The sequence below is a fragment of the Rhea americana genome, unplaced genomic scaffold (genome assembly GCF_003343005.1).
Source record: "Rhea americana isolate MKP2758 unplaced genomic scaffold, rheAme1 scaffold_274, whole genome shotgun sequence".
In the NCBI taxonomy this organism is placed as follows: domain Eukaryota; kingdom Metazoa; phylum Chordata; class Aves; order Rheiformes; family Rheidae; genus Rhea; species Rhea americana.
In genome coordinates this window covers 324626-349402 of record NW_028186395.1, presented here as the reverse complement: position 1 = coordinate 349402, position 24777 = coordinate 324626, and the positions used below count along the sequence as shown (strand labels likewise).

The following is a 24777-nucleotide window of genomic DNA, read 5'->3' as shown; positions in this document are numbered from 1 at the left end:
TGGTCCAGCTGGCTCCACGCAGAAGTCAAGCCTAGCACTTGCAGCCGTTCCCTCATGCACTGCACTAGAGAAGTTTCTTCCCCTTGCTGGAAAGGCAGGAAGAGCCCTCCAGGTTTTCAGCAGCAGAAGGCACTCAATTCTGCTCCGGGAATGTGCTAAAAATCCCAGCAACCAAGAACATTAATTGATTAAGGTTAATCATTAAGCCATGAGGAAGCCAAAGGAGCCAGTGGTATGCTGCGGTTCTTTGGGGCTGGTCTAGGGCAGCTTTCGTGCTTGGCTCCTCGGGTCATGCTGGAGGGCTGGAAAACACAGGTGCTCCCAGCATGGGTTTGTCACATGTCAGCCCCACCAAAAAGTGGCAAACGCAGCTGGAGTCTGCTATCACCCACTGGCCCACAGTGCCAACAGTGTGGGCTTGCAAGCAGCAAGGCCATTGCTGTCAGCCAGCCGTGTGCACTTGCCTGCGAGAAGTGGGGATGGTTATTTATAGACCCTACACAGGACACCAATGCCATGCAGGGGTTGCTATAAAAAGCAAGTCTCAGAAAAGGTCTCGGAGCAGATGCTGGTGTGAGGTCTCCAYGCTGAAGGCTGGAAACATCCCAGCTTGAGTCACACTCTGATTCACCCAGGTCCTATTGCATGCCCAGCAAGCAAAAATTCAGTTGTGGTAAGGGGATGAGGCTACTCCGGGAGGAGGAGTTTGGTGTTTCATGCCATCACAGGGCTGGCACTGTGCATACCAGGCATCCTGGGAGACCAAGCCCAGCAAACACCCTGGGACCATCCTCCCACCTTGCAGGCAGTTCAGCTTTACCCTGTTACACAGAGATTTTCATCGTTGGATGCAAATGCAGTCAGAGGGTGGTAGGAATTGCCAGACCCACAGGAACACATGYGCCTTGGATCATCTCCAGGAGCACTGTCTACCTCAGCTTCTGCGTGAGGACTGTAAAGACACTTGGGTAAGTATCACACTCCAGGCAACATTAAAAATGCAGACATTAAACTTTGGCCAATATGTTAGTTCCGTCAGTGACTGGTTGCACATCACTCTCAGTCTGTCCCTCCCAGATTGGTGCTGCCTTGGCCTGGCTTTGGAGCTTGGTATGTTAGTGCCCCTACTACGCTGTTAGAGACCAGCACAATCTGGGACTTGCGCTCTTTGGAGACACAGGGCGACCAGTCCTCACTGCTGTTGAACTAAAGCAAACAAGTGTGCGATTGCAAAATACACATTGACAAAACTAGGGAGGAAGTTTTGATGGTCATCCAGCCAAGCGACATTGAGGTGAAAGAGCAAAGCTGTTTCAATTGCCCCCATCACTCCTTCATATTCCCTTCGGGAGAACAAGCCACAGCACCATCCTGCAGTCACGAAGTGCTACATGTGGCAGGAGGAGGAAGAGTCATGCCTGCAGTTGAAGGCAGGCAAGGGGTCAAGAAGGGTGACCAGTTCAAGGGTTGCTCCCTCATGCTGGTCAACCTCCACTGCTGGGGGCAGGAAGAATAGAGCCCCTTTGCCTCTGGGTGAAAGACAACCCACAGGGCCAGCTTGGAGCACACAGCACACCCTGGCCATGTCAGCAGCCACCTTCTACCCATCAAGGCTTAGGAGAGGTGTCACGTGAAAGCAGCCCTGCTGCAGAGCTGATCAGAGCAGTGTAACCCAGCTGCCCAAGCATGCTGGGCAAGGAGACTGTGCTACCTGGCACCACAAGCAGTGCCCCAGGGGCTGGCAGAACCAGCTCTGAGCAGAGTTTGGCTTAGAAGAGGGTTCTTCACAGAGCTGTAAGATGACTGAACCCAGACTTACTGTTCCTTTGATCCCTTATTTTGTGGCCCCATTTTCTCCTCAAAAAAAATCAGTGACATCACTGACATGGGCTCCGAGGAAGGGAGAGCCCAGCAAGCGCCAACTATGCCAGACAGTCCTGCACAAAGAGAGAGCACGGCAAAGGATTTGCTGTAAGCTAATTTTACAAACACAAGTACATAATGTTTATTTTTAAGTTTCCAATTTATTACAAGTACAGCCCTTAGCGGAAACCCCCTCCCCCCACAAATGACATTTATTTTTAAAAAAATGTACAGTTCCAAAGGTTTCACCATGTAGGACCTGCAGAAAATGTTCTATATTAACGGGACAGAACAAAGCCTCTGAAGGGGACGTGCGAAATACAAACGTCAGTGCTATTCTGTGGGGCAGGGAGTTGGGGCTGGGGAGAGAAGAGGGAAGTGGCTGGAAACCTGCCATGGTCTATGCAGCCACCGACAGTCCAGAACTGAAACAAATGCCTGGAATCGTTAAACAATTAAAAAGTCCACAAAACTGGGCTGCAATTTAATTGATTTTTTTTTATTATTCTTAAATCACAGGAGCTGCAACAACTATTTTTGTATTTCCTGTTTAAAAAATAAAATCAGTATTGGACAGTCTTGGTATCCTTTTTCTTCCAAATTAAGGATCCATGTAATAAGTTTTGATAATACAATCTGAACATTTTGTCATGATAGAGAGGGAGAAGTGATTAAAAAAAMCATTCTTTTCGTTGAGAAAAGTCAGTATCTTGAGCGGCAGAACCCACTGCTGGGGCCACGACAGAGCAGCTTCATACTCTTCCCAGCAAGGTCGGGCTTCCCTGCTGGCTGGCTGGGGTGAGATAGTCCTTGCTATGCTGAAGGAGGGCGAGGGACGTGAGTTAGGAAAGGTATTACTATAAAAGGAGATAAAAGCATGGCTAGAGAGGGATTGTGAGACCCTCACCAACAAGTCTCCCTGTGTAACTCCAGCTACTGGGAGGAAAATGAACGTTGGGGGGGGGGGGGAATATAAAGCAAACACGATTTCATATAAACTGTACATGTGCCAAAGCAAGACAATGGTATCTTACAGGTGTTCTTTATACAGGATCACTGCTAGAAACAAGCCACTTTTAATAACTAGAAAATTAATTTAAAAAGTTACATCGAGCATGTTTCTGCTGCTCCCTTTGCCCTGGACTTCTATACAAGGCGTGCAGAAAACCATGCCTCCAATATGCCTCTGGCACTTGGTTCATCCACTCAATGGGCTACATGATCATGTGCTGTTAAAGGCGAGCAGGAAAACCAACTGTCTGCTCTTGCCATGTACCAGTGAAGTGCTGTACTCAGAAGAACTTTCTTCAGAGCACAACCTCCAGAGATCGCTCCCCCAGAAGAGAGGGGAAAAAGCAAGAGCACCTTGAAGCCAATTGTATTATGATGCTGGTGAAAGCTCTCCCTCCATAAATGTAAGTGCTTGCTCACCCTGTGCAGCCCTTCATTGGGGGCTCAAAATTAACACCATATAAATATATACATACATGAACTAGCAGCCGATTGGCCTGGTCGCAGTCCGTCTGTGAAGCAATATGATCCCTCCCCACGCCAGCTCAAGGCTGGTTTCACATCACAGGCAGCAGACAGCAGAGGTCCCACCGTGCTCCAGCGCTGGCTGCTCACAGAGAGCGGAGGAAGTGGCTCCTTCCGAGGAAGCCAGTGCCCAAACTGGAGTAGGCTTCATGCTCCCTGCCCAGACAGGCTTTAGCCAGGCCTTCCCCTTGCCCTCCCACCTTCCCCTCGTAGCACGACAGCCTCGTAAGAGCTCTGTCTATTTTGCAGGAAGCAGCAAGTCATCTCCGCTCACTCAATGATGTCCAAATACTTCAGGAAATTGCAGAAAAATTAGAACTAGGATGGGCCAAAGGAAAGGCTGGATTAACAGGGAAGTGCCTGCTGCATCCTAGCTCCCTACAGACAGCCCATCCTGCTGCCCAGCAGCACCAGAAGACCTGCTCCAGCTCTGACTCTCCCCCTAAACTCCCCATGCCTCATTTCTTCCTCTTCCGCCCCTGGGAATGTTCAAGGGACTCTGGCTCGCTGTCCCCTTCCTGTTCCTCCAGTCCCTGGCACCTRGCAGACAGCTTCTTGCGTTTCCTGCGTGCATATGTGTGGCCAGGCAGATGTTTGTGCACCATGTCGATCAAACACTGTTCTGTCTTCTCCAGGCAGGACAGTACGTGACTCCCGTTCTGATTGTAGCACTCAGCATTGGAGAACACCTGTTTGATGTCAGAAAGGAACTCTTGCACTGAGCGGTAATTGCCACAAGAGCACTTGCTCTGCATAGTCTGGAAGTCCATAGGGTTGCTGATGACCTCAAAGTAATCTTCGGCTTCCTCCGTGGTCACTGGCTCCCTGCCGAAGGAAGGGTCACAAAGATAGGAGGAAAATGACAGTCAGGCCCTACCAGCTACAGAGTTCAGAGCTGTAGAGAAACATGAATCACCCCCCTGCTTCTTTGCAAGGGCAGCAGGTCCTAGCCTGCACATCCCCAGCAGTGCTGTAGTACAATCAAGTATCCTGACAACGCATAACACAGGTTAAGCCCAGAGGTGGCCAGCAGCACCAATGGCAGGAAGGCCGGCTGGTATGAGCACAGGGATTCGCACAGGCGGGTCAGGGCTACTTTCACTCAGTCACGCAGCCTGTAGAGCATTCTGTACACTCTGAGGGCTGCAGAAAGCACTGATCTCATCCTCCTCTCTCCACCCAATAGCCCACCACCCTTGCTTTTACGCTACCTCAAGAGAGTCCCACTTCCTAAGCTCATGAGAGCATGGTGGTTTCTTTTGGAGCAGATTTGCTTCCTTCCTTCCCTTCTATGACTTGCTTTTGAAGCCCAGGTCACTAAGCCAGCAAGCGGATCCAGTCGGCCCATGGTGTGGCCAGCCCACCTCCACACACAGTCTGAGGACAGCCCAGCACACAGAGAAGAAGGTTGATGTGCCCTCACCTGAAAGGCCAGCTAAAGCGATACTTGATCAATTTGCTGAGAATTTCCTCACATTTCTGCAATTCGAGGCTTTGGCGACGTGCTGTCTTCTTTGTTTGAAGGACCTGACCACACAAAGGAGAGATGCTGTTAAAAGGAGGGGAACCACTATAGGGTTTAGTGTTCAAAAAACAGTTTCTAGGCCAAAGAAGCTGGTTCCTAGCAGAGTTTTATTTTTCAACCCTCTCACTTACAAGCTGGTATCTCAAGGGGTAAGGAGAAGTAGTACTGCTGCAAAAACAAAGTTTAAGTCTTTCAAACGCAGCCCTCCCTCCCAGTAATGAAGAGGCAAACTGCTGCGGGACCTTTGATGGTAACAGCCAAGGCATGCTGTGGCAGCTTGAGTTACAGAATCGGAACCCTATTCAGAAGCTCTGATGGGAACAGTTTACACGCAGCCTGTCTTTTCTCTGGGGGCAGCAAGCTGTTTCAAGACAGGTTCAAAGGCAACATGGTCAAAACAAGCAGTCAAAGAATAAATGACAGCAAATGGAGTATGTAAATTCCCTCTCCCTTCACTGAGCCCCTGGTGGACAGCATGCAAGCGGTAGAGGGAGAAAGCACTTGTGCTGCCATATCAACAGGCCCACTGCAGAAACTATCATGTCTTTTTAAATACCAAACAGCTGCTGATGCCTTGAGTGTTGCTGCCCTGGAGAAGTACAAAAGCAGAACACAAGGTCAGCCACTTGCCTAGGGATCTGCCTAAGGTCAGCCCCCACTAGAGGGGCATCCATCCCAGCTCTGACCACACAGCTTGAGAGGCATCACTGCTTATGATGCATCAGATGATATGAAGGCTCCACAACACAGGGCACTACTGAGCCAGCTCTTTTTTTTCCCCAGAGCAAAGAATAAGTGGAAGAGCTCTAGCAAAACCCTCTTTCCCATGTCAGTGTTTTGTCAAAGTTCCTGAGCCAGCTGCTCCAGGAAAACTGTTCCCACGTGAATATCCCTCTAAGCTGGCTGCGGCAGCCCATGCTGGACTTGCTCATTTGGTTGGCCTCCAATCTGTAACAGACCAACTGAAAGGACACTGCAGAACCACTAACTAGCCCACACACCCTACGCAAGAAGCAAACACTGATCAAGGGCAACCAAGAAAAGTGACAGGATACACCAGCAGCGCTGTTAGTGCTGGCCAGCAGACACATGGCAGATCTAGCAGAAGCTTGTGATGTCGCCCATAGGGCTAGGGTATCCTCATGTATCCCCTGTGGTGTGTCCCTCTCCAGGACAAACAGCACAGAATGCTGCAGCTCCACCCTGCCTAGCACGCACGCACAAGATTGCTCTGTTCATGAGCATAAGGTTTTATTCTTTAAATATCAAGTGAAACCTAAACCAGCTGAATTATGTCCTGGAGGTTGAGGAGTGAGCCTACGGACAGCAACTGTCAGAAAACGGCCAAGGCTGGGGAGCAGTGGTCCTGCATTGCTGACATTCTCTGGCTGTCCAGGACCCCCCTCAGCCCTCCACATCTCTGCAGAGACATATGGATACTATTTAAAACCCTTTAACAAGCTGCAGGCTGCCTGTTAATCAAGCAGGACAATGTGTGAAAGCGGCTGGGGAAAGATGCCTAGCATATCTGCGCTCTGTTTCTGCCGGGCCCTTAAGGATATGGCTCCTTTGTTAACCCGACCTCAGCCCAGCATGAGTCCCTCAATACAATTCAGGGTATTTCTCTGAGAAGGGGAGGGAGGAAGTGTGACACCTGTTTCATTTATAACTCCTGATGTGAGCAGCCTCCTGGGAGCAATTTGGCTCTTACCAGCTCATCAATGTCTGCTCCGTTGACAGGTGCGGCCCGCTGCCGGGGTCCCCTGGCAGAGTGCAGAGACTGCTTCTTCCTTTGGTGCCTTCCCTGCCTCRAGGAGTACATGGTTGTGCTCTGCTTGCCCCTGGCTGGCTTTCTGGGTCTCACTGAAACATATAAGTCATAGGCTTAGAGGAATAGGTTAACTTGGAAGGGAAGTGGAGGGACATTTCTCAACTGCACAAATCCAATCAGAGAAAGTAGGTAGTATTAGCTTCACCTCTTACCTGGTTGTGGGAAGCTGACTCAAGCAACACTATTTCTCTGAGGCAGGGAACACAGTGTGCACACACACACAAACAGACYTGTGCTTCAAGAGCCAAATACAAAATACAGCCATCCTAGATCCAATACCTGAAGCAGAGACCACCACTCCTTTGCCCAGCCATGCACACCAGACTCTCACCCACAGCATAGAAGAGCTAGTGAACCCAAAGATGACCGGAATGACCCAGCTTCTTGTCAGTCCCTCCTCACTCAGCACATGTTTATGTCAGCTGTGCTCTTGATAGTCTCTCCACATGAGATATGTGGGTAAACACCTCCTGTCCAAAAAAAGGCCCTTGCTGTCTGGTAACAGCCTTCTGTTCAAGAGTGATCACACATGCCAGCCTACAGTGCTGGCAGATCCTCTACTTTGAGAGATCTGGGGGCTTCTGGCTACTCTGCCAGTTAAAGCTTGATAGCTCTCTGTGTTTTAATAGAAAGCCTCTCAGCCTGCAGAATACAGTGCTGAAATGCAGAAACATCAAGACTTAAGGGACAGTGAGGAAAGTAATGTGGGGACATAATTAAGTCTTGAACATAACTGCAACATCCTTTCTGCAAGCACTAGAAGCTGCAACCTGCACAAGTACTCCAGTTTCCTGCTGTCCACTTGCTCCTCATGAGTTTGTGGATGGGTGCTTTTCCAAGCATTTACAAGTGGCCCACACAGTGGGATAAGCCAGTTGTTAAGCCCTTCTGAAAAGCAAACTGTGTGCAGAGGGAGTGTTGAGTTACTGCAGCAGGGAGCTGCTCCATGTGCTGCAAGTGGAAAACAATGGAATTTTATTTGCCAGGACTGGAGCTGCTGCACTGTGTTCTGCAGAAATGCTTTTGCCCGTTTGTCAGTCTCCTGTCAGGGTTTTAAACTGATGGAAATGCAAGTGTGCTGATGAATTCTCTTAAGTTTCTCCCATGATCCCTCTGTATTGGGAGAATGCATTGGTCTTCTTCCCCAGCCAAGCTCCTTCCATCTGGTCACAAGCACTTAAGCAAGCCACATCCAGCAACTTGTAGCACTTTCATTTGTGGTTTCTAATCTAGCCTGGTCCAATAAATCATCCCGCCAGGCCCCCCTGCAGAAAGAGCGTATGTCAGGGCAGTGTGTGTCAGGGCAGTGGGACGTCTGTCTGCTGTCACTCCTGTTTGTGTGTCAAGTGGGTGGCATGTGTTGAATGTTTGGCAATCCAACATTCTAGGTTATATCCCTCAGGATAAACGCCACAAGGATTAATGGGAGTTCTTTACTAAAACAAAAGTTTTCCACAATGACCTTTCCACACTAATGCTCTTTAAAGCCAGGGGTTGCATTTACTGCTTTATTTTTAGTGACTGTAGTCCTCTTCTGCTATTGTTTGGAAACCTTGGCTTTGCTTCTAAATTGGCTAYGCAATATGGGCTGAACACACTCCAAGGGTGGATGTGGATATGCTGCAGAACAACAAGCAGCATATATAGCCAGGGTATCAGTGAACATCCTGAACATCAGCGAACATCAGCGAACATCCTAGTGAAACCAGAAAAAACTAGGGGAATTGAGACTGACAAACCTAGATGGAAACCCCTGAAAAGAACATGGGAAAAACTTTTGGGTCTCAGTCTCTGAATTCCACCATCTGTGCTGGCAGATAGTCTAAAGCTAATTTAATGTCAATCAAGGACATTTCGACAGAATGTAAATGCTGCCTATGTGCAATTTCAAGATCGATCTTTTCAGTGCATTAAGCCACCCTCAAATGATGGTCAAATTCCCCTAAAAAAAGTGGACATAAATACCAGAAAGTGATAAGCAGTTATACTATTTCTTGGGGTGAAAACACATCCATTTTGAGTCTAGAAAATGCTGGTTTGTTCCATTCAACTGCCCAGGAATGAGTCAGCTATGTATTCTGAGTGGTTTCTGTATGCAAAAAAAGGGTGCTGGCAGTCCAGGTCACATTACAACTTGAGTACTGCGCCTACCCACAGGAATGGAAAGAGGAAGTCCTAGTTCTACTATTTGCAAATGCCACTTCACCAAATCACTAGAAACCCTGTTTAAGAGGCTATGAGCTGGTGGGAAGAGAAAGAGTGAGGAGGGGGTTGTGGTTAAAACTTCAGCAGGATCTATTACCAGTGCCCAGTTTACCAAACTCTGAAGGCACAGAGACTATCAATACCAGTAATTAATAATGCTGTTGCCTAACTCTTCCCTGCTGCAGCCTCTGCTGTCTGGCAGCAGTCTTAGTGGTCTCAGCAGCAGTCTCAGGGTAGTGACTGGTCAGTGAGCAGAAGCTGACAGCAGTTTCAATCTTTGCTATTTCAATCTTTGCTAGTGCTGTCTCAGTCACAGGAGAAAGATATGAAGATAGTTCATTCCAGCTACGCAGATATGTATCACAAGACCACAGCATTCCCGTGTGAAATTTCCCACTGATTCAAAGTAAGAACCTGTTCTGTGTGGGGAAAAGCACAGGTCTGAAATCGGATCAGTACTTTGGACAGTGAAGGCAGAGCCTTAATATTTTCTTTTACTTTCCTGTATGGTCAGAGGCTTACATTTCAGTCCAGCAACTTCATAGTCTTCCTCCTCCTCCTCTTCCTCCTCAGCATCTTGYTCATCAGAAACTTCCTCACCTTCTTCACCTTCATCTTCAGCAGAATCCTCTGTATAGTTCCTAGAACAAGACATGTTAACACATATGCTGTACCAGAGCCTGGGTGTCAGAAGCCCTGGGAGCTTTTGTTCTGTTTGTTCACAAAGACTTGCTGATCGCCTCACTGTAAAACAAACATCAAGTTTCAAACTGAAGCAATCTAGTGTATTCCAGAGAGTATCATGTTGTGGCTAAAATGGCACTTCCCAGATTATCATCTAGAATATCTGGGCTAAAATCCCCAACAGCAGAACTTGTGCAGTAGAAGAGCATTTTTTACTGTTCTAGACACCCTGGCCATGTAATAATGGTGACAGCTGTGCAATAATTCCTTACTGACCGGAAGTGCTGTTTTAGCTAGCTCTAATGGCCTGGCCCAAGGAGTTTCAAAATAGGGACTTCTCTGTTCCTGCTGGAATGCTTTCCCATTCATCCCCTTCCATTGTCATGCCACTTGTGTGTGTGTGTRTTGTAGGAAACATAGCTCATTTAGTGTTGTTCGAAACTAGGCTTCTGCTTATTAGTGAGTAGAGCATCACTTCAGGCTTGTTACGTACAGGTGTCAGAAACCACAAARATTCCCAGCCCAGGACAGTTCTAATTTCTGCATGTGTCAAAGTACTCAAAATACAACAAAAACAGGAAAACAAAGCAGCATATACAGGCAGAAGGGGAAAAAGGCCAAGTTATTGTGGCTGTCCTGACACTCTTTCCTGGAGAAAGAGGATCTTGAGCACTAAATGGAATAAGCACAAGCTCCTACAGCACATGGGGCAAAAGAGCTCCAAGGCCAAGGCTTTTTTCCTACCTCAGCTTGGAAGAAAAGAGCACAAGGCAGATAAGACAGGTGTTACCCCACCTGATGGCTCACATCCAGGAGCTAAGCAGCTTGCAGGTGACTCTGCCACATCAAAGTAACTATGATCTCAGGCTAGAACAGCTGTGTTAAAGCTCTGTCATTTTTGTACAAGCCTCATGAACTCTTTTAGACAGTGCCCAGTGAGTAACTAATACTTTTTAAGGCCATATACCACCTGCATATTACAAGCTAGTACACCTCTTATTGTGTTGCCACTCTAGAAAGGAGGATCTGTCAACTGCATATGCTTCAGATGCCATTTGATAGCCTCACCTTGTTGATAAGCAGCTAGATGCAGCACTGAGTTGCAATTAACAGAGGACACACATTACTCATTGYGAGCAGAAAAATATATTTTGTATATATTTAACCTCCAGCCTGCAATTCACAATACAGTTCAATGCCCTCACTGTCAGAATGCAAATACTGAATTTGGCTGCACTCTGCTGCAACTTTCATTCCTCCTCAAATCGTGTTCTCTCTGTGCCTTTATAAAGGCTCCTGCCTTGTTAAGGTGCCAACGCCTATCAGGTCTGGGCAACTGCCAAAATGGCATTTCATAGTCTGCTTTTTTGTAGCAGAGTAGGGACTAAGCAACAGCCTGGAGAAATATCTGCTTTAACCTGACAAGGACACAACAGTTAACTTAGCTCAGTGGAATATGGCAAGAGCTGCAGTGCTACCAACTACTTTCCCATGAAAAAGCAACCCAACTCACTGCTCAGTCAAACAAAACAGTAGCCCTTAGCACACAGGACCATGGTTGATTTTTTTTGTGTGTTTTCACTGCTGCACTGAAGTTATTTATTAAAACCCTCAAAGTTGTCATGGGTCAATACAGGTGTGCTAAACTTAGAGCCTGAAAAAAYTGCTTTTCTATTGTTCAAGTGCCATTGAGTTAACTTGGCTATTTCAATTCTACAAAAGCTGCTCTTTTCAAGGCTTTTTCRTATCATTGTGAAAGTATGGCTAGAACTCTGCATCTGCAGTAGCTCAAAAGGAAAGGAGGGTCACTCACCTGCCCCGTGAGCTGCGTCTGGCAGTAGAAGGCTGACAAGCTGGACACTGCCATTCACCATCTGGTATCTCATASAGTGCCGGTCTCAGACAAAACAGGTGGAAGGCTTTGTTACACTCATCACACAGGATCAGCTTGTCATCCTCACCTAAGAGAGGGTAACTTATTTGTAACTGAGTGTCTCAGCCTTGCTCAACCTGAGAAGCAGAAGATGTTGCAGCACTGGAGGTCAGGACAAAGGAAGAAAATGTTGTAAAGTGTCCTCTGATGGCAGGGATTCTTCCTTCTCAGTTCTACTACTGCAGTGGAAACCAGCAGCATTTTAAAACCCCACACAGCAAAATCTCCAATCCCCAAAGCAAACTGATGTCCATAGCACTACAGAGATTTCCTCCGAAAGAGAGGCAGAAACCTGCAAAATGGGTTCCACTCAGGCTAAATCCCAAATGAAACATGCTCAGGAGCCTAGTAAAAAGTTACAAATGCAGCTATTTTGACTCTAGCCTCAAGCTGGTCAGCACAGCATCCCCTTCTACTCAAGGTAGCAAGCCAACAGAAAACCAGTATGCACCAGTGTTAGTSTCTCTGTGCTCTTCAGTGATGCAGGGGAAAAAGAAAATAGTTCTGAGCCAGCTATTTCATCTGTCAAAAAAGCACACAGAGTTTCCCAGCACGACTCTTTCTCTGACATCCCAGTTTGATAGTTCTGTGAAACTATAATCTATTAGTCTCAGGTGAACCCTCTCTTTSATTTGCCTGGAATACCCTCTTGACAGCACATAAGGAAGTTTTTGCATTGGTTTGGAAGATCTCTGAGGCTCTACAGTGAAGAAAGATGTCGTACTAACTCAGCCCTCATTTCTTTAAAGAGGTGAGTAGCATAGCCTTTTGGTAAACAAAAGCAGCCCAGCATTCCTCCAGAGGTCCGTCTGTCCTCGTTTCCCACTAATGTTTCCACAAATAGAAAATGAGACAAAAAACACATGATGAAGAAGCTCTTCTCTCTGGGCTTTCATCCGGAAGGAGATGTTATGACAGAACAATTAATAGAAGTCTATGTTACTGGTTGGTTCTATCTCCCCACTCACCTAAAAGCCTCTAAATCCCTTCATCACATAGTGCCTACAAAGAAGGTGGCCTCTTGTTACTGGCTGGTTACTTCCTCAGCCCTACCAGGGCAGCAACAGATGGCATATAACTTCTTTTCTTTGTACTCCCACAAAAGAGGAAGAATTTGCTTCTTCCAGCTCATCAAGCAGTTCTGCTCCCACTCTTGTCTCAAACTGGCATCATCCCACCTTGCTCTCTCCCCTTCAGTCACAGAGTATTAATTCTCCAACCTCTTCTTGTTCATTCCTTTTGTAAAAGATAGGATTAATTCACAAGGTTTAGAGACCCCAACTCAAAAATGTAACCAGGAAAGGGAGAGTGGCACAAATGTTCCCAGAAGGATCTGAAGATGACTTGTGTCCAAGTATCCTAAATATCCACGGAACAGCAGCTCTACAATGCTCTGCAAGACTGTGAATTGGTTTCATAAGAATGGTTCTTTGCAGTCAGGGCCAAATGCTTCTGAGAGATCAATGCTTCTGACTCTGTAAATCCTGACACTCAAACCTCAAAATATAGCCAAAGACAGAGTGACAGACTACAAGGGCATGTTGCCTAAGCAGGGTGTGGAAAGGTGACAATGTCCGACTGTTACGTAGGCTTGGGGCAGGAATGCATACCTTTCTTCCGACACACTTTGCATCTTGCATTCTCTGCCGACATATCCCACTTGATACAGGCATCTAGCATCCCGAGCAGTACATGCATACGGGAGAAGGTCTGGGCCTCACGGATTGCTGTCTTCCACTTCTCCATGGCTGAAGCAACCTGCAGACAGACCTAACAGCTTACAACAAGGCATACAGACACAGCTCACTACAGTCTGAAAATGCTTTTATATTGTTTAGCTGGGCCCTTAACGACCAAAACTCAACTGCTGTACTACTTTCCTTCTATATAGTCTTGGTCTTATTTGTCGTTTACCCTATAACCATCCTCATTGGTCCAGACTGTTTGTTCCTAACACTATAGCTCTTTTGCACTTCCTGGCCAGGCTGAAACAAGCTACGAGAACTCCACTACACTCTTTACTCAGAAAGTTTAACTGAAATAGTTATCAGTCTAAGAAATTAAGAGGCAGAAATTTAAGCACTGTAAAATGTGGGATGAAAGTGAGGAGGCAGCTAGCAACACCACTTGACTGTGGTTGGTTAGAGCAGCCTATACTGCCCTCCAGTGGGTACTGGAGAAACACTCAAGTACCTCAGTGAGATCTGCCACACACTTTGTCCTCCAAGCTGCTCAGCTGGCAAAGGGGATTGTGACATTAGCTGCAACTAGATTTGACATTCCCAGCCCCAAATATGAAACTGGCCCCCTTCCTGAGACATGATGACCTCAATTCACGTGAGATCCCAGAATTAGCTGCAAGTGAGGATCAAAAGTGTTAAATGTGAGATTTGCATGAAGGCCACTGCTGGAGTTTGTACATAGCAAGCTACATGTTAWATCTCCAACTCTGCTCTGGAGGTGTAGAAACAAAGTTACGGTAAATCGGAAATGCATCAGAACAGAGATGTAATCCAGGGCCACCGCATGTTCAATGAAAACATTAATCCTCTGCTTTGCAACAATGAAGTGATGGCCTAGACATGACAGGGACATAATAGGACTCAAGTTAATGTTATTCTACCCCAGGAGAGTGAAAAAACAAACAGTGAAGTGTCAGATGGGAAAAACTAAACTCTGCAGCTGACAGCAATTTGGGAGCCAAACAAAACCCAGGATTTTTGCAGAGTTGCACATTCCCTTCCTACTGAATTTGAGGAATCACAGTGTATATTAGATGCTTGGAAAAACACACAAAGTGTTCTATATCCTTACTGTCAATATTCTTGCTGTCATTGCTAGTGTGGAACCTGGAGCTGGAAACATCCAAGACAAATGGAAACCTGCATAGCATGTTGTGGCAGATTACATGCTGTTGTGCTGTTTTTTTGCAGAACATTGTTGAGGTGCTTCACATACTGTGTAATTGATTTTCCAAGTAACTGTTCCATGGTTTCTGGTGTTAACATACTGGATAACTGCTGGGCCAAGATAAATCCACAAAAGCTGTTGGCAAGTTTTGCTTAGATATTTCTCCCCAAGTCTGTGGAATTTAACAGATTTTTAGCCTTGCTTCCCAAGCATCATGAGACTATGGCATTTTAGCAATAGCATCATCAAGGGAATTCAATTGCCAACCAGGCAAAACAGGAGATTGAAAGAAGCTACTTCAATACTCTCCTGACTGGAGAGGAATGATCTAGCAGGGAAAACAAAACAAAGAAACAAAAATATACCAAAGGTGGTGGCCTCAGTCACATTTCAACTCTAATGTGACAAAAAATGCCTGTTTTGGTAAGGAGGGCCAAAACTCGAGCTAGGAAGACTCTTCTGGTATCTCAATACTAGAGAAATCTCAAGACTAGACTAGACAATCCCAAGACTAGAGAAATCCCTCTGAACCACCGAAACTCTTAATTGCTTGACTGTGAAGCTGTGCTTTGAAACATCTGCAATCAGGGATGGGGCAATCCAGTGCTAGAAGTAAAAACTGGGCCCTCAGTGTTTTCCCTTGCTAACACCTCTGACCAGCCCCAGGGATGGACAACCTGCCCACGCTCTCTCACTGTGCTCAGGCAGTTGCACTACATATCATGCTGCAGAGGTCATATAGCTAATTCCTTGTCCTATTCTGGGATATTTCTGAGTTATAATATCACAGGGAGACATTTTCATAAAAAGAGGCAAGAGAACGGTTTTCAGAAACAGCCATACGCCAGGTCTGCAGCGCAATCTTTTGCCACTCAGCAGTGTGATCTCCAACTATGTAGCTGAGCCAGCAGAAACCCTTAGTATAGACAATTATGTCAGCATATGGGTGCCTACTAAGCTATAACTTGTTTCTCCCAGGGAGAATGAGACAGAACCATACTGCAAGACTGCAATTTTGCTAGTACAGTCTGTGAGCACACTTTGTTTTTCCAATACAGCTATGCTATATTTTACCTGCTATGCACTCTCAGGGCACATCTGGCTCTAAAAGACTTCATAATTCTTGGCCTATGCAGGAGATTTGTTTTTAAAAGCCAGTCAGGTTCTCTCATCAGACAAATATATCTAAGATTTAGGTTGCTCTTTCAAGGTCATCTGAAATGATTTCCCCCTTTGGCAAAAAGAAAGCATATTCTAGAAAAACTTAGGTAAAAGAAAAAAAAGTGAATTTAAACATTCCTTGTAGTACCAAGTATGTCTAGGAAACTCTGAGCCAGATAAAGGCACTGCACTGCATTAAAAAGAAAATGCTCCAGAGACACAGGCACAACACGAAAGCCAGCACTCTGTAAAGAGATCTGCAACACCACACAGGAGGAGTTCTGCAACACCACACAGTCAATTAGACTGCCTTGGTCTGCCAAAGCTGAAATCTATGTCCGTACCCCTACAAGCCTGAGCTGTTTCTAAATCAAAGTTTTCTAATATTACCTAATTTGTCTAATGTGACTACAAAGAATTTCCAAAACCCTTATGATTCACATCCAGCAACGTTTAAAAATCCTACTGCCCCGGTTGGTTTTCAGAGGAGGAAAGTACAAATTAAGATGCCCCAGTCATAACGACCACTTTCAATGACATTAACTTGGTTTGAAAACAGGATGTYCAAATCTCTCATTACTAGGTCTGATGAGATCAGGGTCAGCTAAGTCCAACACATGCTCGAGTGAAGTATGTTAGACAAACCTGYCTTTGCTATAATGTATGATGCTCAGTAACCACGCCCTTCTATAGAGGGGCAATGCTCTAAAGTGGAATGGAGAAACTAATCAAACACTCACGATTCAAAGTGGCTCACATTTCAGGCAGATAAAAGCCTTAGTTCTGAAATCTGAGATAGCTTTAGCATTATTAGGGAAGTAATCAGTGCTCAAATACAGAGCATGCACTGCTAAACTGCTGTCCATTTAGTTACTGTAGTAAAGCTAATACTACTTTCAAGTGTGAACAATTATACCTGTAAGACGTACTTTTGAAAGCAAGGTAAAATCTAGTGCTGCTGTAAATATATGAAATACAGTGATCCAGAGAAATGTGATTCTGTCATGGAGACAACTGATTTTTATAGCTTTATTTTCTGCTGATAGCTTTTAGGATAAGGTAGCCTCCCATTCCCACTGGGCTATGGGCTGGAGGATTCAACATCTATTTTTAAAAGAGCTCATGAAATTTAAGTACTGCAGGATAAATGAGGAATGCGAAAATTTCCAGTGCTTCTAATTATCCTGCTAACCTGGCAATGTCACAACCTAACACAGAGTTGATGCTCTAACAACAAAGGTCCAACATATTCTGATGACACCTTAAACAGCCCTCTAMCCTTCTCAAACCCCCTGAACAAAAAAATCCAAATCCACATCAATCAGGCATCCACTCTTTCTTTTCAAACCTAGGAATTTCAAATGCATCTGTTGATCCAATTCTGGTCTTGCTACTTTTACTGAGGTCAGTGGTCAGTTTGAAGGAAAAGGGAAAAAAAAGGAGGGGGGAGAACCATATCATGGGTCACTAACATCTACTCAACTTGGTGTTTAGCAACTGCCCTAAGTATCAGTGTTCCTCTTGAGGTGAAACATTGGTTCAACTTAACTGCCTGCAGGACCCTACCAAAATCTCTGCARCTCTTCTCCCTGCCTTCTGGGCTTTGATTTGGAAGGCTATATCTGTATTCCAACAACAAAGCTTTTCTACTGCAGGAGAAACTGCAGGAGAAACTACTACAGCTCAGATGTCCAGACAAGCTGTATGCAACCCACAGTTTAGCATTCTCTGTGGGTGTCACTATGCAGACAATTTGTGTCTTATTATCTATCTTTATCTGAACCTTACTCCCTCGCAATCYCCAAAACCTCTAATGTGTCTCTCTTCCTCTTTATGGATAAAGAGCATTAAGAATAATTTGTCACTGATTTTACTAGTCAGTCCTCTCTAATGGATACAATTTCTTTTGTTAAGTTCTTTAAAAATATTCCCTAAAAGCTTTTATTCAAAATATCTAACTTGCGTAAGGAACTGCACAAAATGAAAGACACCACCCCATCTCCTGTTTATAGAAGAAAAATTAACCATAACTGAACAGGATGGATTTTATTTTGATATTATCTTTACTCTTCAGAATAACTGGAGAACATCTGGCCACATATTCCTAAATGGATTGCATTCAATACCTGGAATGGGAAGAAGCTATGTAGGATTTAACACTAGATGAACTGTACTATCCCTGCCCAAAGAAGAGCTATATTATAGGACTAAAATGGAGCCCTGAAGACCAATACCTTAGCTTCTTCTGCCATTTTCTTCTCTTCATCTACCTCCTCAGCCTTGGTAATGCAGTCCTCTCCTTGATGTTTCCTTCTCTTCTGCTTGGGGGCCATGAAGCCTTGCAAAAACTTTTTAATAACACCAGCTTGGAGTGAAATGACACACTCTCCAAAATCCTTCAAGCTCTCCAGTGAGCATATCTGTTAGAAAGAACATATGACCATGTAACAGTCGAACACTACCTTCCACTTTGTTTTTAGGTAAGCCTGTCCTGCAAATGGATACATTTGATGTTTAATATATTATTACTAACCATCTTATTCTACATATAGTTAAGAATTCAGCATATTGCTGCTGTTTCTGCTAGAGTTAATACCCTACTGATGATCATGTATAGCACTTTAATGTTAATGTCAGTTCAGAAAAAAAACAAACATGATGCGTTAAAAAAAGAAATCCATGATGACCAAGCACTAAGCAATTCTTCCTTTAGTCACCTCACTTTTCCTCTCCSTTTCTTAAAGCTTATGGTCTCATCTACATGGGGAAGTCACTGCAGTGATTGAGATGGAGATTAACAGAACACGAACCACTCCAAACTAGAAAACATTGCCCTTTGGTAAGAGGAGCATACACTAACCAAAGGAGGGTATGCTCTACCTGTACTCTATAGGTTTATCTCCTCTTACAGGCATTCAGTGCGCTAGGGCTGCTCAGGTGAGTTAGGCTGAAGTAGCTACAAGACTGAAAATTCATGCTGTAGCTCACTGCACAACATCTTCCCTGGGCTGAAAAAAACATGAACAGAACACCCTTTAGCTCCTGGAATTGGAGCACAATCATTATCCCAAACCTAAAGTGGTTTGAATTTATGGAAACCCCCCAAATGGAAAACTGCTGTCTCATCACAAAACATGCTGGCTTTAACACAGAAGCTAAAGGTCAGCTACAGAGCTCTGCTAAAGCTCAGTAAAGWAGTCTGCCACCAGATGTGGGAAATAGAACATGCAGGACACCTAGCTTCAAAGTTATGACCCACCTATACCAAAAGGATCTTAAGTAAGCAGCTACATAATCTTGAAATATCAGTTTTGAAAGAGGACATGCACAGGAAAACTCTACTGATTTTCCTGATCCTCTCACGTAAGAGCCAAAGACTCAAGAGCTTCCGCAAAAGGTRTCAACTCATGTTTTGTCTTTCTTGGTACTACTTTGCCTCTTCACTCACTCTGGCTTCAAATTCTGGTGTCACATCAACATATCCCAGCCCTCCTTTCTGYAGCCGGGTTGCAACCTCAATTAGATCACTTCGGAGGTAGTTCAGCAGTTCCTGGTTACCATCACAGGATTTAAGGCCCAGGTTCTGTTTCCGAGCCAAATGGATAGAATGTGTGATGTCCTGATACCTGCAAAATCAAGAACAACCTTTGAACACATGCAGGCCAGTGCCCTGTGTGTTGTGAGGACACTGGGCAACGACAGCATCCAGTGTGACGTATATGCTCCCCTAGTGTAGAATATTCTTGAAAATACTCAAAAAAAATATGTGGTAGTCCTGCTCCTGTGGATGAAACATTGCCTTTGCTTCTGGCTGCAAGGAGCAATAAAAAGCCCGACAGAACCTCTTCACAGTTTAGATTATTACTGATCAAGAACTTGCAAATAATTTCTCATTCTAAATAGCCTCTCCTCTCCAGCACATGCACAAAGCAAAGCATGAAACATGTGCTCCAGGAATGGAAAGGCTTGCTATGAAGTGGATATACTTTGACTTTGAGACAGTACATAGGAAAAAAAACCCAGCAGGCTCACTTTTTCTGCAGACGCTCCTTTAGCTGACTCTCTCTTACTCCTTGTGGGTGCAGGCAATCCAGCAGCTCATCCAACTCCTTCTGACTGTCACAGAGAAACCTGAAAGATATAACATGCACAAACATCAGCTCAAGTACATTTGTGGCAGGACAGATTTTCCTCCTGAAGCATTCACAAATACTAGTACTCAGGAATGACAACTAACCTATATCCCAACTCCATGGAGCAAGGTGAAACACTTCCAGTTATGCTAGTATAAGAATTTTGWCTAAGATTGGCCTCATTCAAAGGTCCCTAAATGTAGGCAAATTCAGGATAGGAAAAACAGAAGCAAAATATACACAGAACTGACTTACAGATTTCCCCTCATTAAGTTTAATAAAACATTGGCATTTGAATTTAGTCATCTACTCTAGGGATTAGATTCATTAAATTGCAGTAATCTGAGTATCATTTTAACGCAACAGAAAAAGATCAGCATGTTACGTACTGCATAGCACGGCAATTTCATCATTCTTTCTTCAAATTATTTCATTAACCCAAGTCCCTAGATTAAACAAGGGTATGTCATACTTTATACCATAATTGTACCAAAATTGTTGATTTGTGACTGTGAAGGCTATGACCTCTGCCAGTGCCGAAGTTCTCATTTGTAAGAAGCTAGCATCAACTTGAAGCTCAAATGCAGTATGTGAAAACCATATTCATTAGCTTTACATCTTTTTCCTCAGAAAGCCGTTAAGCAGAACAATGATAGTCTGCCATTAGTTGAACCTAAAAGGCACAACTTTCGAAGTGCCTTGTGTAGAGAAGTCTATGAGCAATTCCAGAATACAATTCAACGTAGTCTGCCTACTGGCTTTGATGCGGGGGGCTGTAGCTTTAAGACAGTCTCAAATTCTGCATTTTCCTACCATTGTTTTTTTATAATGCTACAGAGCTTCATCACCTGAGAGGGAGGTAGAATACAGCTTGCACTTCAGACTTTATTTACATAAACTGATGCTGATTATATAACTTCTAGAAGAGAATTGCTCCTTAAAAAGGGAAGTGAGGCAATGGCAAAATTGACCTTAAATGTGATCCTTACAGGCCAACGTGAAGACCTAATTTTAATTCTTGGGCACAAGCTCAGAAGAGCCAAGCAAAAGCTACAAGAAAGATGCTGTCCTAGCTCCTCTTGGAATAAGAGTATTTGCAACATATTCTTTTTCCAGCAGAAATATTTACTGAATAACATACCTAAAAAGTAACTATTTCAGAGGTCTGAGGTGCTCAAATTAGAAGAATAAGCCTATCTACCCTGCATTTACTTATTAAATTCAAACAGGATTGTTTAAAAATCAAGAAATAAAGGAAGAAGAATCATTTCTTGCCAGTCACCTGCTTTAGCACACTTCAGCACTGCAGGGCACTCTCACTTTGCACACATATCTAATTCTTTGGCCATTCTTATCCTCTGCACATCCCAGACATCTTTCACTCACTAGAGCCTAGCATAGGCACTCCAAAAGTGATAGTAATTGAGGACTGGTCATGGGATCCAACAGACATTCACCCACTACAGTCCTAAGTCAAGTAGCAATACAACTCATGTCTTTTTCTTCTAGATGCTACTTATGGTGACTAACTATCATTCCTACATTCACTGAAAGGTCTACACACAGACTACTACAAGGTCTAGCATTTCTAAGTCTAGTAGACTTCTAAATAATCTTCTCTAGAACAGTTGGTACCAAATTAGCCTTCAAAACCTTGGAACAAACCTTGGTATTGATCCTAAACCATTACTTCAGGTATGAAGAATCTATCACAAYATGGGAATGGCATAAACCAAATCTCAGAACAGTTGCCCTGAAGATACCCAGGAAAGGACTACTAAGGCACATTGAGAAGGTTGTCTAGGTCAGGATGAAACAGCGTTAACCACTGCTGATGGAATAGCAAGTAATCCCATTAGAAAACAGCTGAAGACATTACCTGCGCTTTTTCAGCCTTCCCTACAGCTGCAAATGTAAGAATGGAATTCTATGCACTATTCTGTGAAAAGTGAAAGGCCACTGGAAACAGTTAAGGTATGGCGCTTGGATTTGCCAGTGTTATGTCTTTTGGGGAAGACTATACAGGCTGCCGGCCAGATTTAGAGTGAGAAAGCAGGTATCATCCTTGAAAGAAGGCTAAAGGGAAGTCCTAGCACAAATTGGTTCCCATTGAAAAGGAAACAGGGCACAGATGGGAGAACATCTACAATCAGCACCTGAATCTTGCCAGCTCTCCCTGGGAGCAAGAGCTGGGACTTGAGGGAGTGAGAACCATTCTGTATCAGCTTGAACTCAAACGCGTGACATTAGTTTGGCAGCACCTTGCTGCTCTGTGCAGCCACAGCTCCTGGTTTTCATTCCAGTCCCACATGCTCCATTAATATCTGAAGAAGTCACCTATGCTTCCAACTAGGGTCTCAACCAGCATAAGGCTGGGAGCATTGGTGTGATAATACAGTGTTGGTATTTTATATGAGGGGAGGTAACAGGGTCATTAGCTTGTGGGGCTTGATAAGAAAGAGGAGAAAATTGGTGCCATTCATTTGGCCGACACAGCTTATGCACAATAAAATAATCCAGAGTGACACAGAAATAAACCTGTGGGAGAGTTGAGACCTTATTGTCATGCCCAGATGGAGGACTTCAAATTGATCTTATAGTGGGAATACCTGCATCCCTAAATAACAACCAAGACTTTTTTCCCCCCTCACAATTCTGGTAGCACAAGCCAGCAGACTGGTCAGTAATYGTAACAGATGGGACAACTGACACAGGCATTGAGTCAAAAGGAGCTATCAGCATTCACGCATGTTGGATACTCATTCCTGTTCTCAGGCTACAGACTGTGAGGGACAGAAAGAAAGGTTTAAAACCTGGACTGCAGACTAGGGAATGAAGAAATCAAGAGGACAACATCTAGAGGAGCCCAGGATCAGTACCTGCTCTGGAGGGTTGTTGGCAAACAGGGGAACTCCATCTGTAGAATATAGGCTTGAGAATGGAGTCTTTCAGCACTCACTCATGGTTAACTCAAATTGTCTGCTGAGGGGACCCGCCATATCATGGTGTATTCCTAATAGATGAAGAACAATGGGAGTTACTCTATAGAGATGTCACTATTTCCAAAATTCAACTGCTTTCTGCCAGGATGAGAGAGAAGTCTCCTGCATACTCCAAACGTTTTGGTTAAGCTGTGGTTCTTGCAGGAAAGACAAGTATGTACATAGCAATAAAGCACTATAGCATGGACAAAAGATTTTTTTTCAAGGACCATGTKCCCAGAAGGTTTTAGTGAGGAGCTTTTTTAAATAAGCATCAACACTGGCGAAAATGGTGAACAGGGTTAGAAATGGGATTGGCACATCTATCTGGAGAAGACAGGAGCTAGAACAAAAAACTAAGCATTTATCGTTCTGACAGATAGAACATCTAGCCCTCTTCTTTTTGGGGGGGATAAAGCACTGAAAGAAGAACCACTTCCATGAGACAGAGCTTCTGTTGCTCTTGGCAGAAGAATGGAATCTTTCTCCCCTTCTCTTTGTCCTGTGAGTTCCCATCCTCAAGGGAAAAAGGGTCAGGACTGTGAAATACAACTATTCATGGAGTTAACTTGATAAAAATAGGGTAAAGTCAAAGATGTTCCACTACTACTGTGAGGCTACTTTTAATCTCTCCTTCGATGTACAACTAGGAAAAAAGAAACAGATGGCAGGAGTTAAAACAGAACATAAAGAAATGAAATCTCCTATGCACCACATGCTACCATTTTGAGTTACAGCTGAACCAGCTCTGCTATTCCAACAATAAGGGCGTACATATCCTATGACTTCAGTGCAATCTTAGAGCTTCTCAGGGTGTACAAGGACAAAGTGCAAAAAGCAGCCAAGGAGAAGACTCTTCTGTAGTATCTATTTCTTACGGGAGTCCTTGAGACTGGAGACAGATCAACGGCAATGGCCTCAAAGCAAAATAYTGTAATAGGAACACAGATTTCCTCAGATGGGAGTTCTAGTTACCGGCTATCCTCTGAAATAACATACCTCAGTTTTTTTTTCCTCCCCCTTGTGGTGAAAGCTTACCTGTGAACGGTGATAGTTGTCAGACAGGTATTTAGCAAACAGGCTCTTTGCAGTTCTAAAGCTTTAAAGAAAAGTCTTTCAGCTGAAGATGCTTACTGCTTATCTGTAGGGATGGCTTTAGGAGGCCCTGTCAGTTTGGAGAAAGCCATGCAGATGGTGCAGAAGAAGGCTAAGTTGGAAGCGATTATCTTTGAAAAGCTGCCATTGTGCCCCCTGCTCACTTTACACAAGCATGAAAGCAAAAGTTTGCCTTGGAGTCTTCATTTGCATTGCTTTATCTTGAACTCCTAATACGGCCAATTTCCTTGGGAGATCAATGCACACGGGCATGAGATTCTCTTCCAGTAAAAATTAGCAAATGTTGTGATTGCTAGCAGTCCTTCCTAGCATATCCCCAAATGGGAAGAGCTCAAAGACCATGTAGAGCCAGGCCGAAAAAAAAACTACACAGTTCAGTATCTTATTTTTGAATGGCAGAAGGGCAGAGCAGGCACAGTGACATTTCCTCAACCTGCCCCTGCAGAATTCAACATCTACTCTTTGAGAACTTTGTGTCACAACTAGAATCTTTGTGCTTAATACTCAAACTTTTTTCAGTAATTTGCCCAACTGGTGTTTTGAACCTGTATAGATTTGAAGATCCACAGCAGCTGGTAGCAATGAGCTGCACATACCAACTGCACCATGTGAAGTAATACTTTCCTTTCTCCCCAAACTACCATTTGCTTGTTTAATTTGCTGACCTCTTTGGTTTTTTTTAATCGAGAGAAAATACTCTTTCTTTAGGAGACTTCTCCTTCTTTAGACTTATAGAAGTCTTTGGGAGACTTCTTTATCTTCTAGCATTATAGACCTCTACCATCCCACTGCCTTATGCAAGGCAGTTCAGCTTCTCTCAGGCCCTGCAGCAACAGATCTAATAAAAAAAGATTGTTCCTCAAGAAAGTGTTTTCCCTTCATTTTGTACTTTGGTTTAT

The 24777-nt window shown here is 44.4% G+C and overlaps 1 protein-coding gene across 1 annotated transcript in view; it reads right to left on the bottom strand.

Annotated features, from left to right (window-relative positions):
• Positions 1–1965: 1965 nt before the first annotated feature.
• BAZ1B (bromodomain adjacent to zinc finger domain 1B) overlaps positions 1966–24777 on the bottom strand; it is a 56921-nt gene continuing 34109 nt past the window's right edge. The window contains exons 11-19 of the mRNA XM_085308380.1: positions 19681–19779; positions 19097–19274; positions 17883–18068; positions 13188–13335; positions 11458–11605; positions 9483–9601; positions 6636–6787; positions 4823–4926; positions 1966–4224 (exon numbers count right to left, since the gene is read on the bottom strand). Coding sequence (XP_085164506.1) covers positions 3858–4224; positions 4823–4926; positions 6636–6787; positions 9483–9601; positions 11458–11605; positions 13188–13335; positions 17883–18068; positions 19097–19274; positions 19681–19779 — 1501 coding nt within the window. The 3' untranslated portion in view covers positions 1966–3857. The remainder of the gene's footprint in view (positions 4225–4822; positions 4927–6635; positions 6788–9482; positions 9602–11457; positions 11606–13187; positions 13336–17882; positions 18069–19096; positions 19275–19680; positions 19780–24777) is intronic.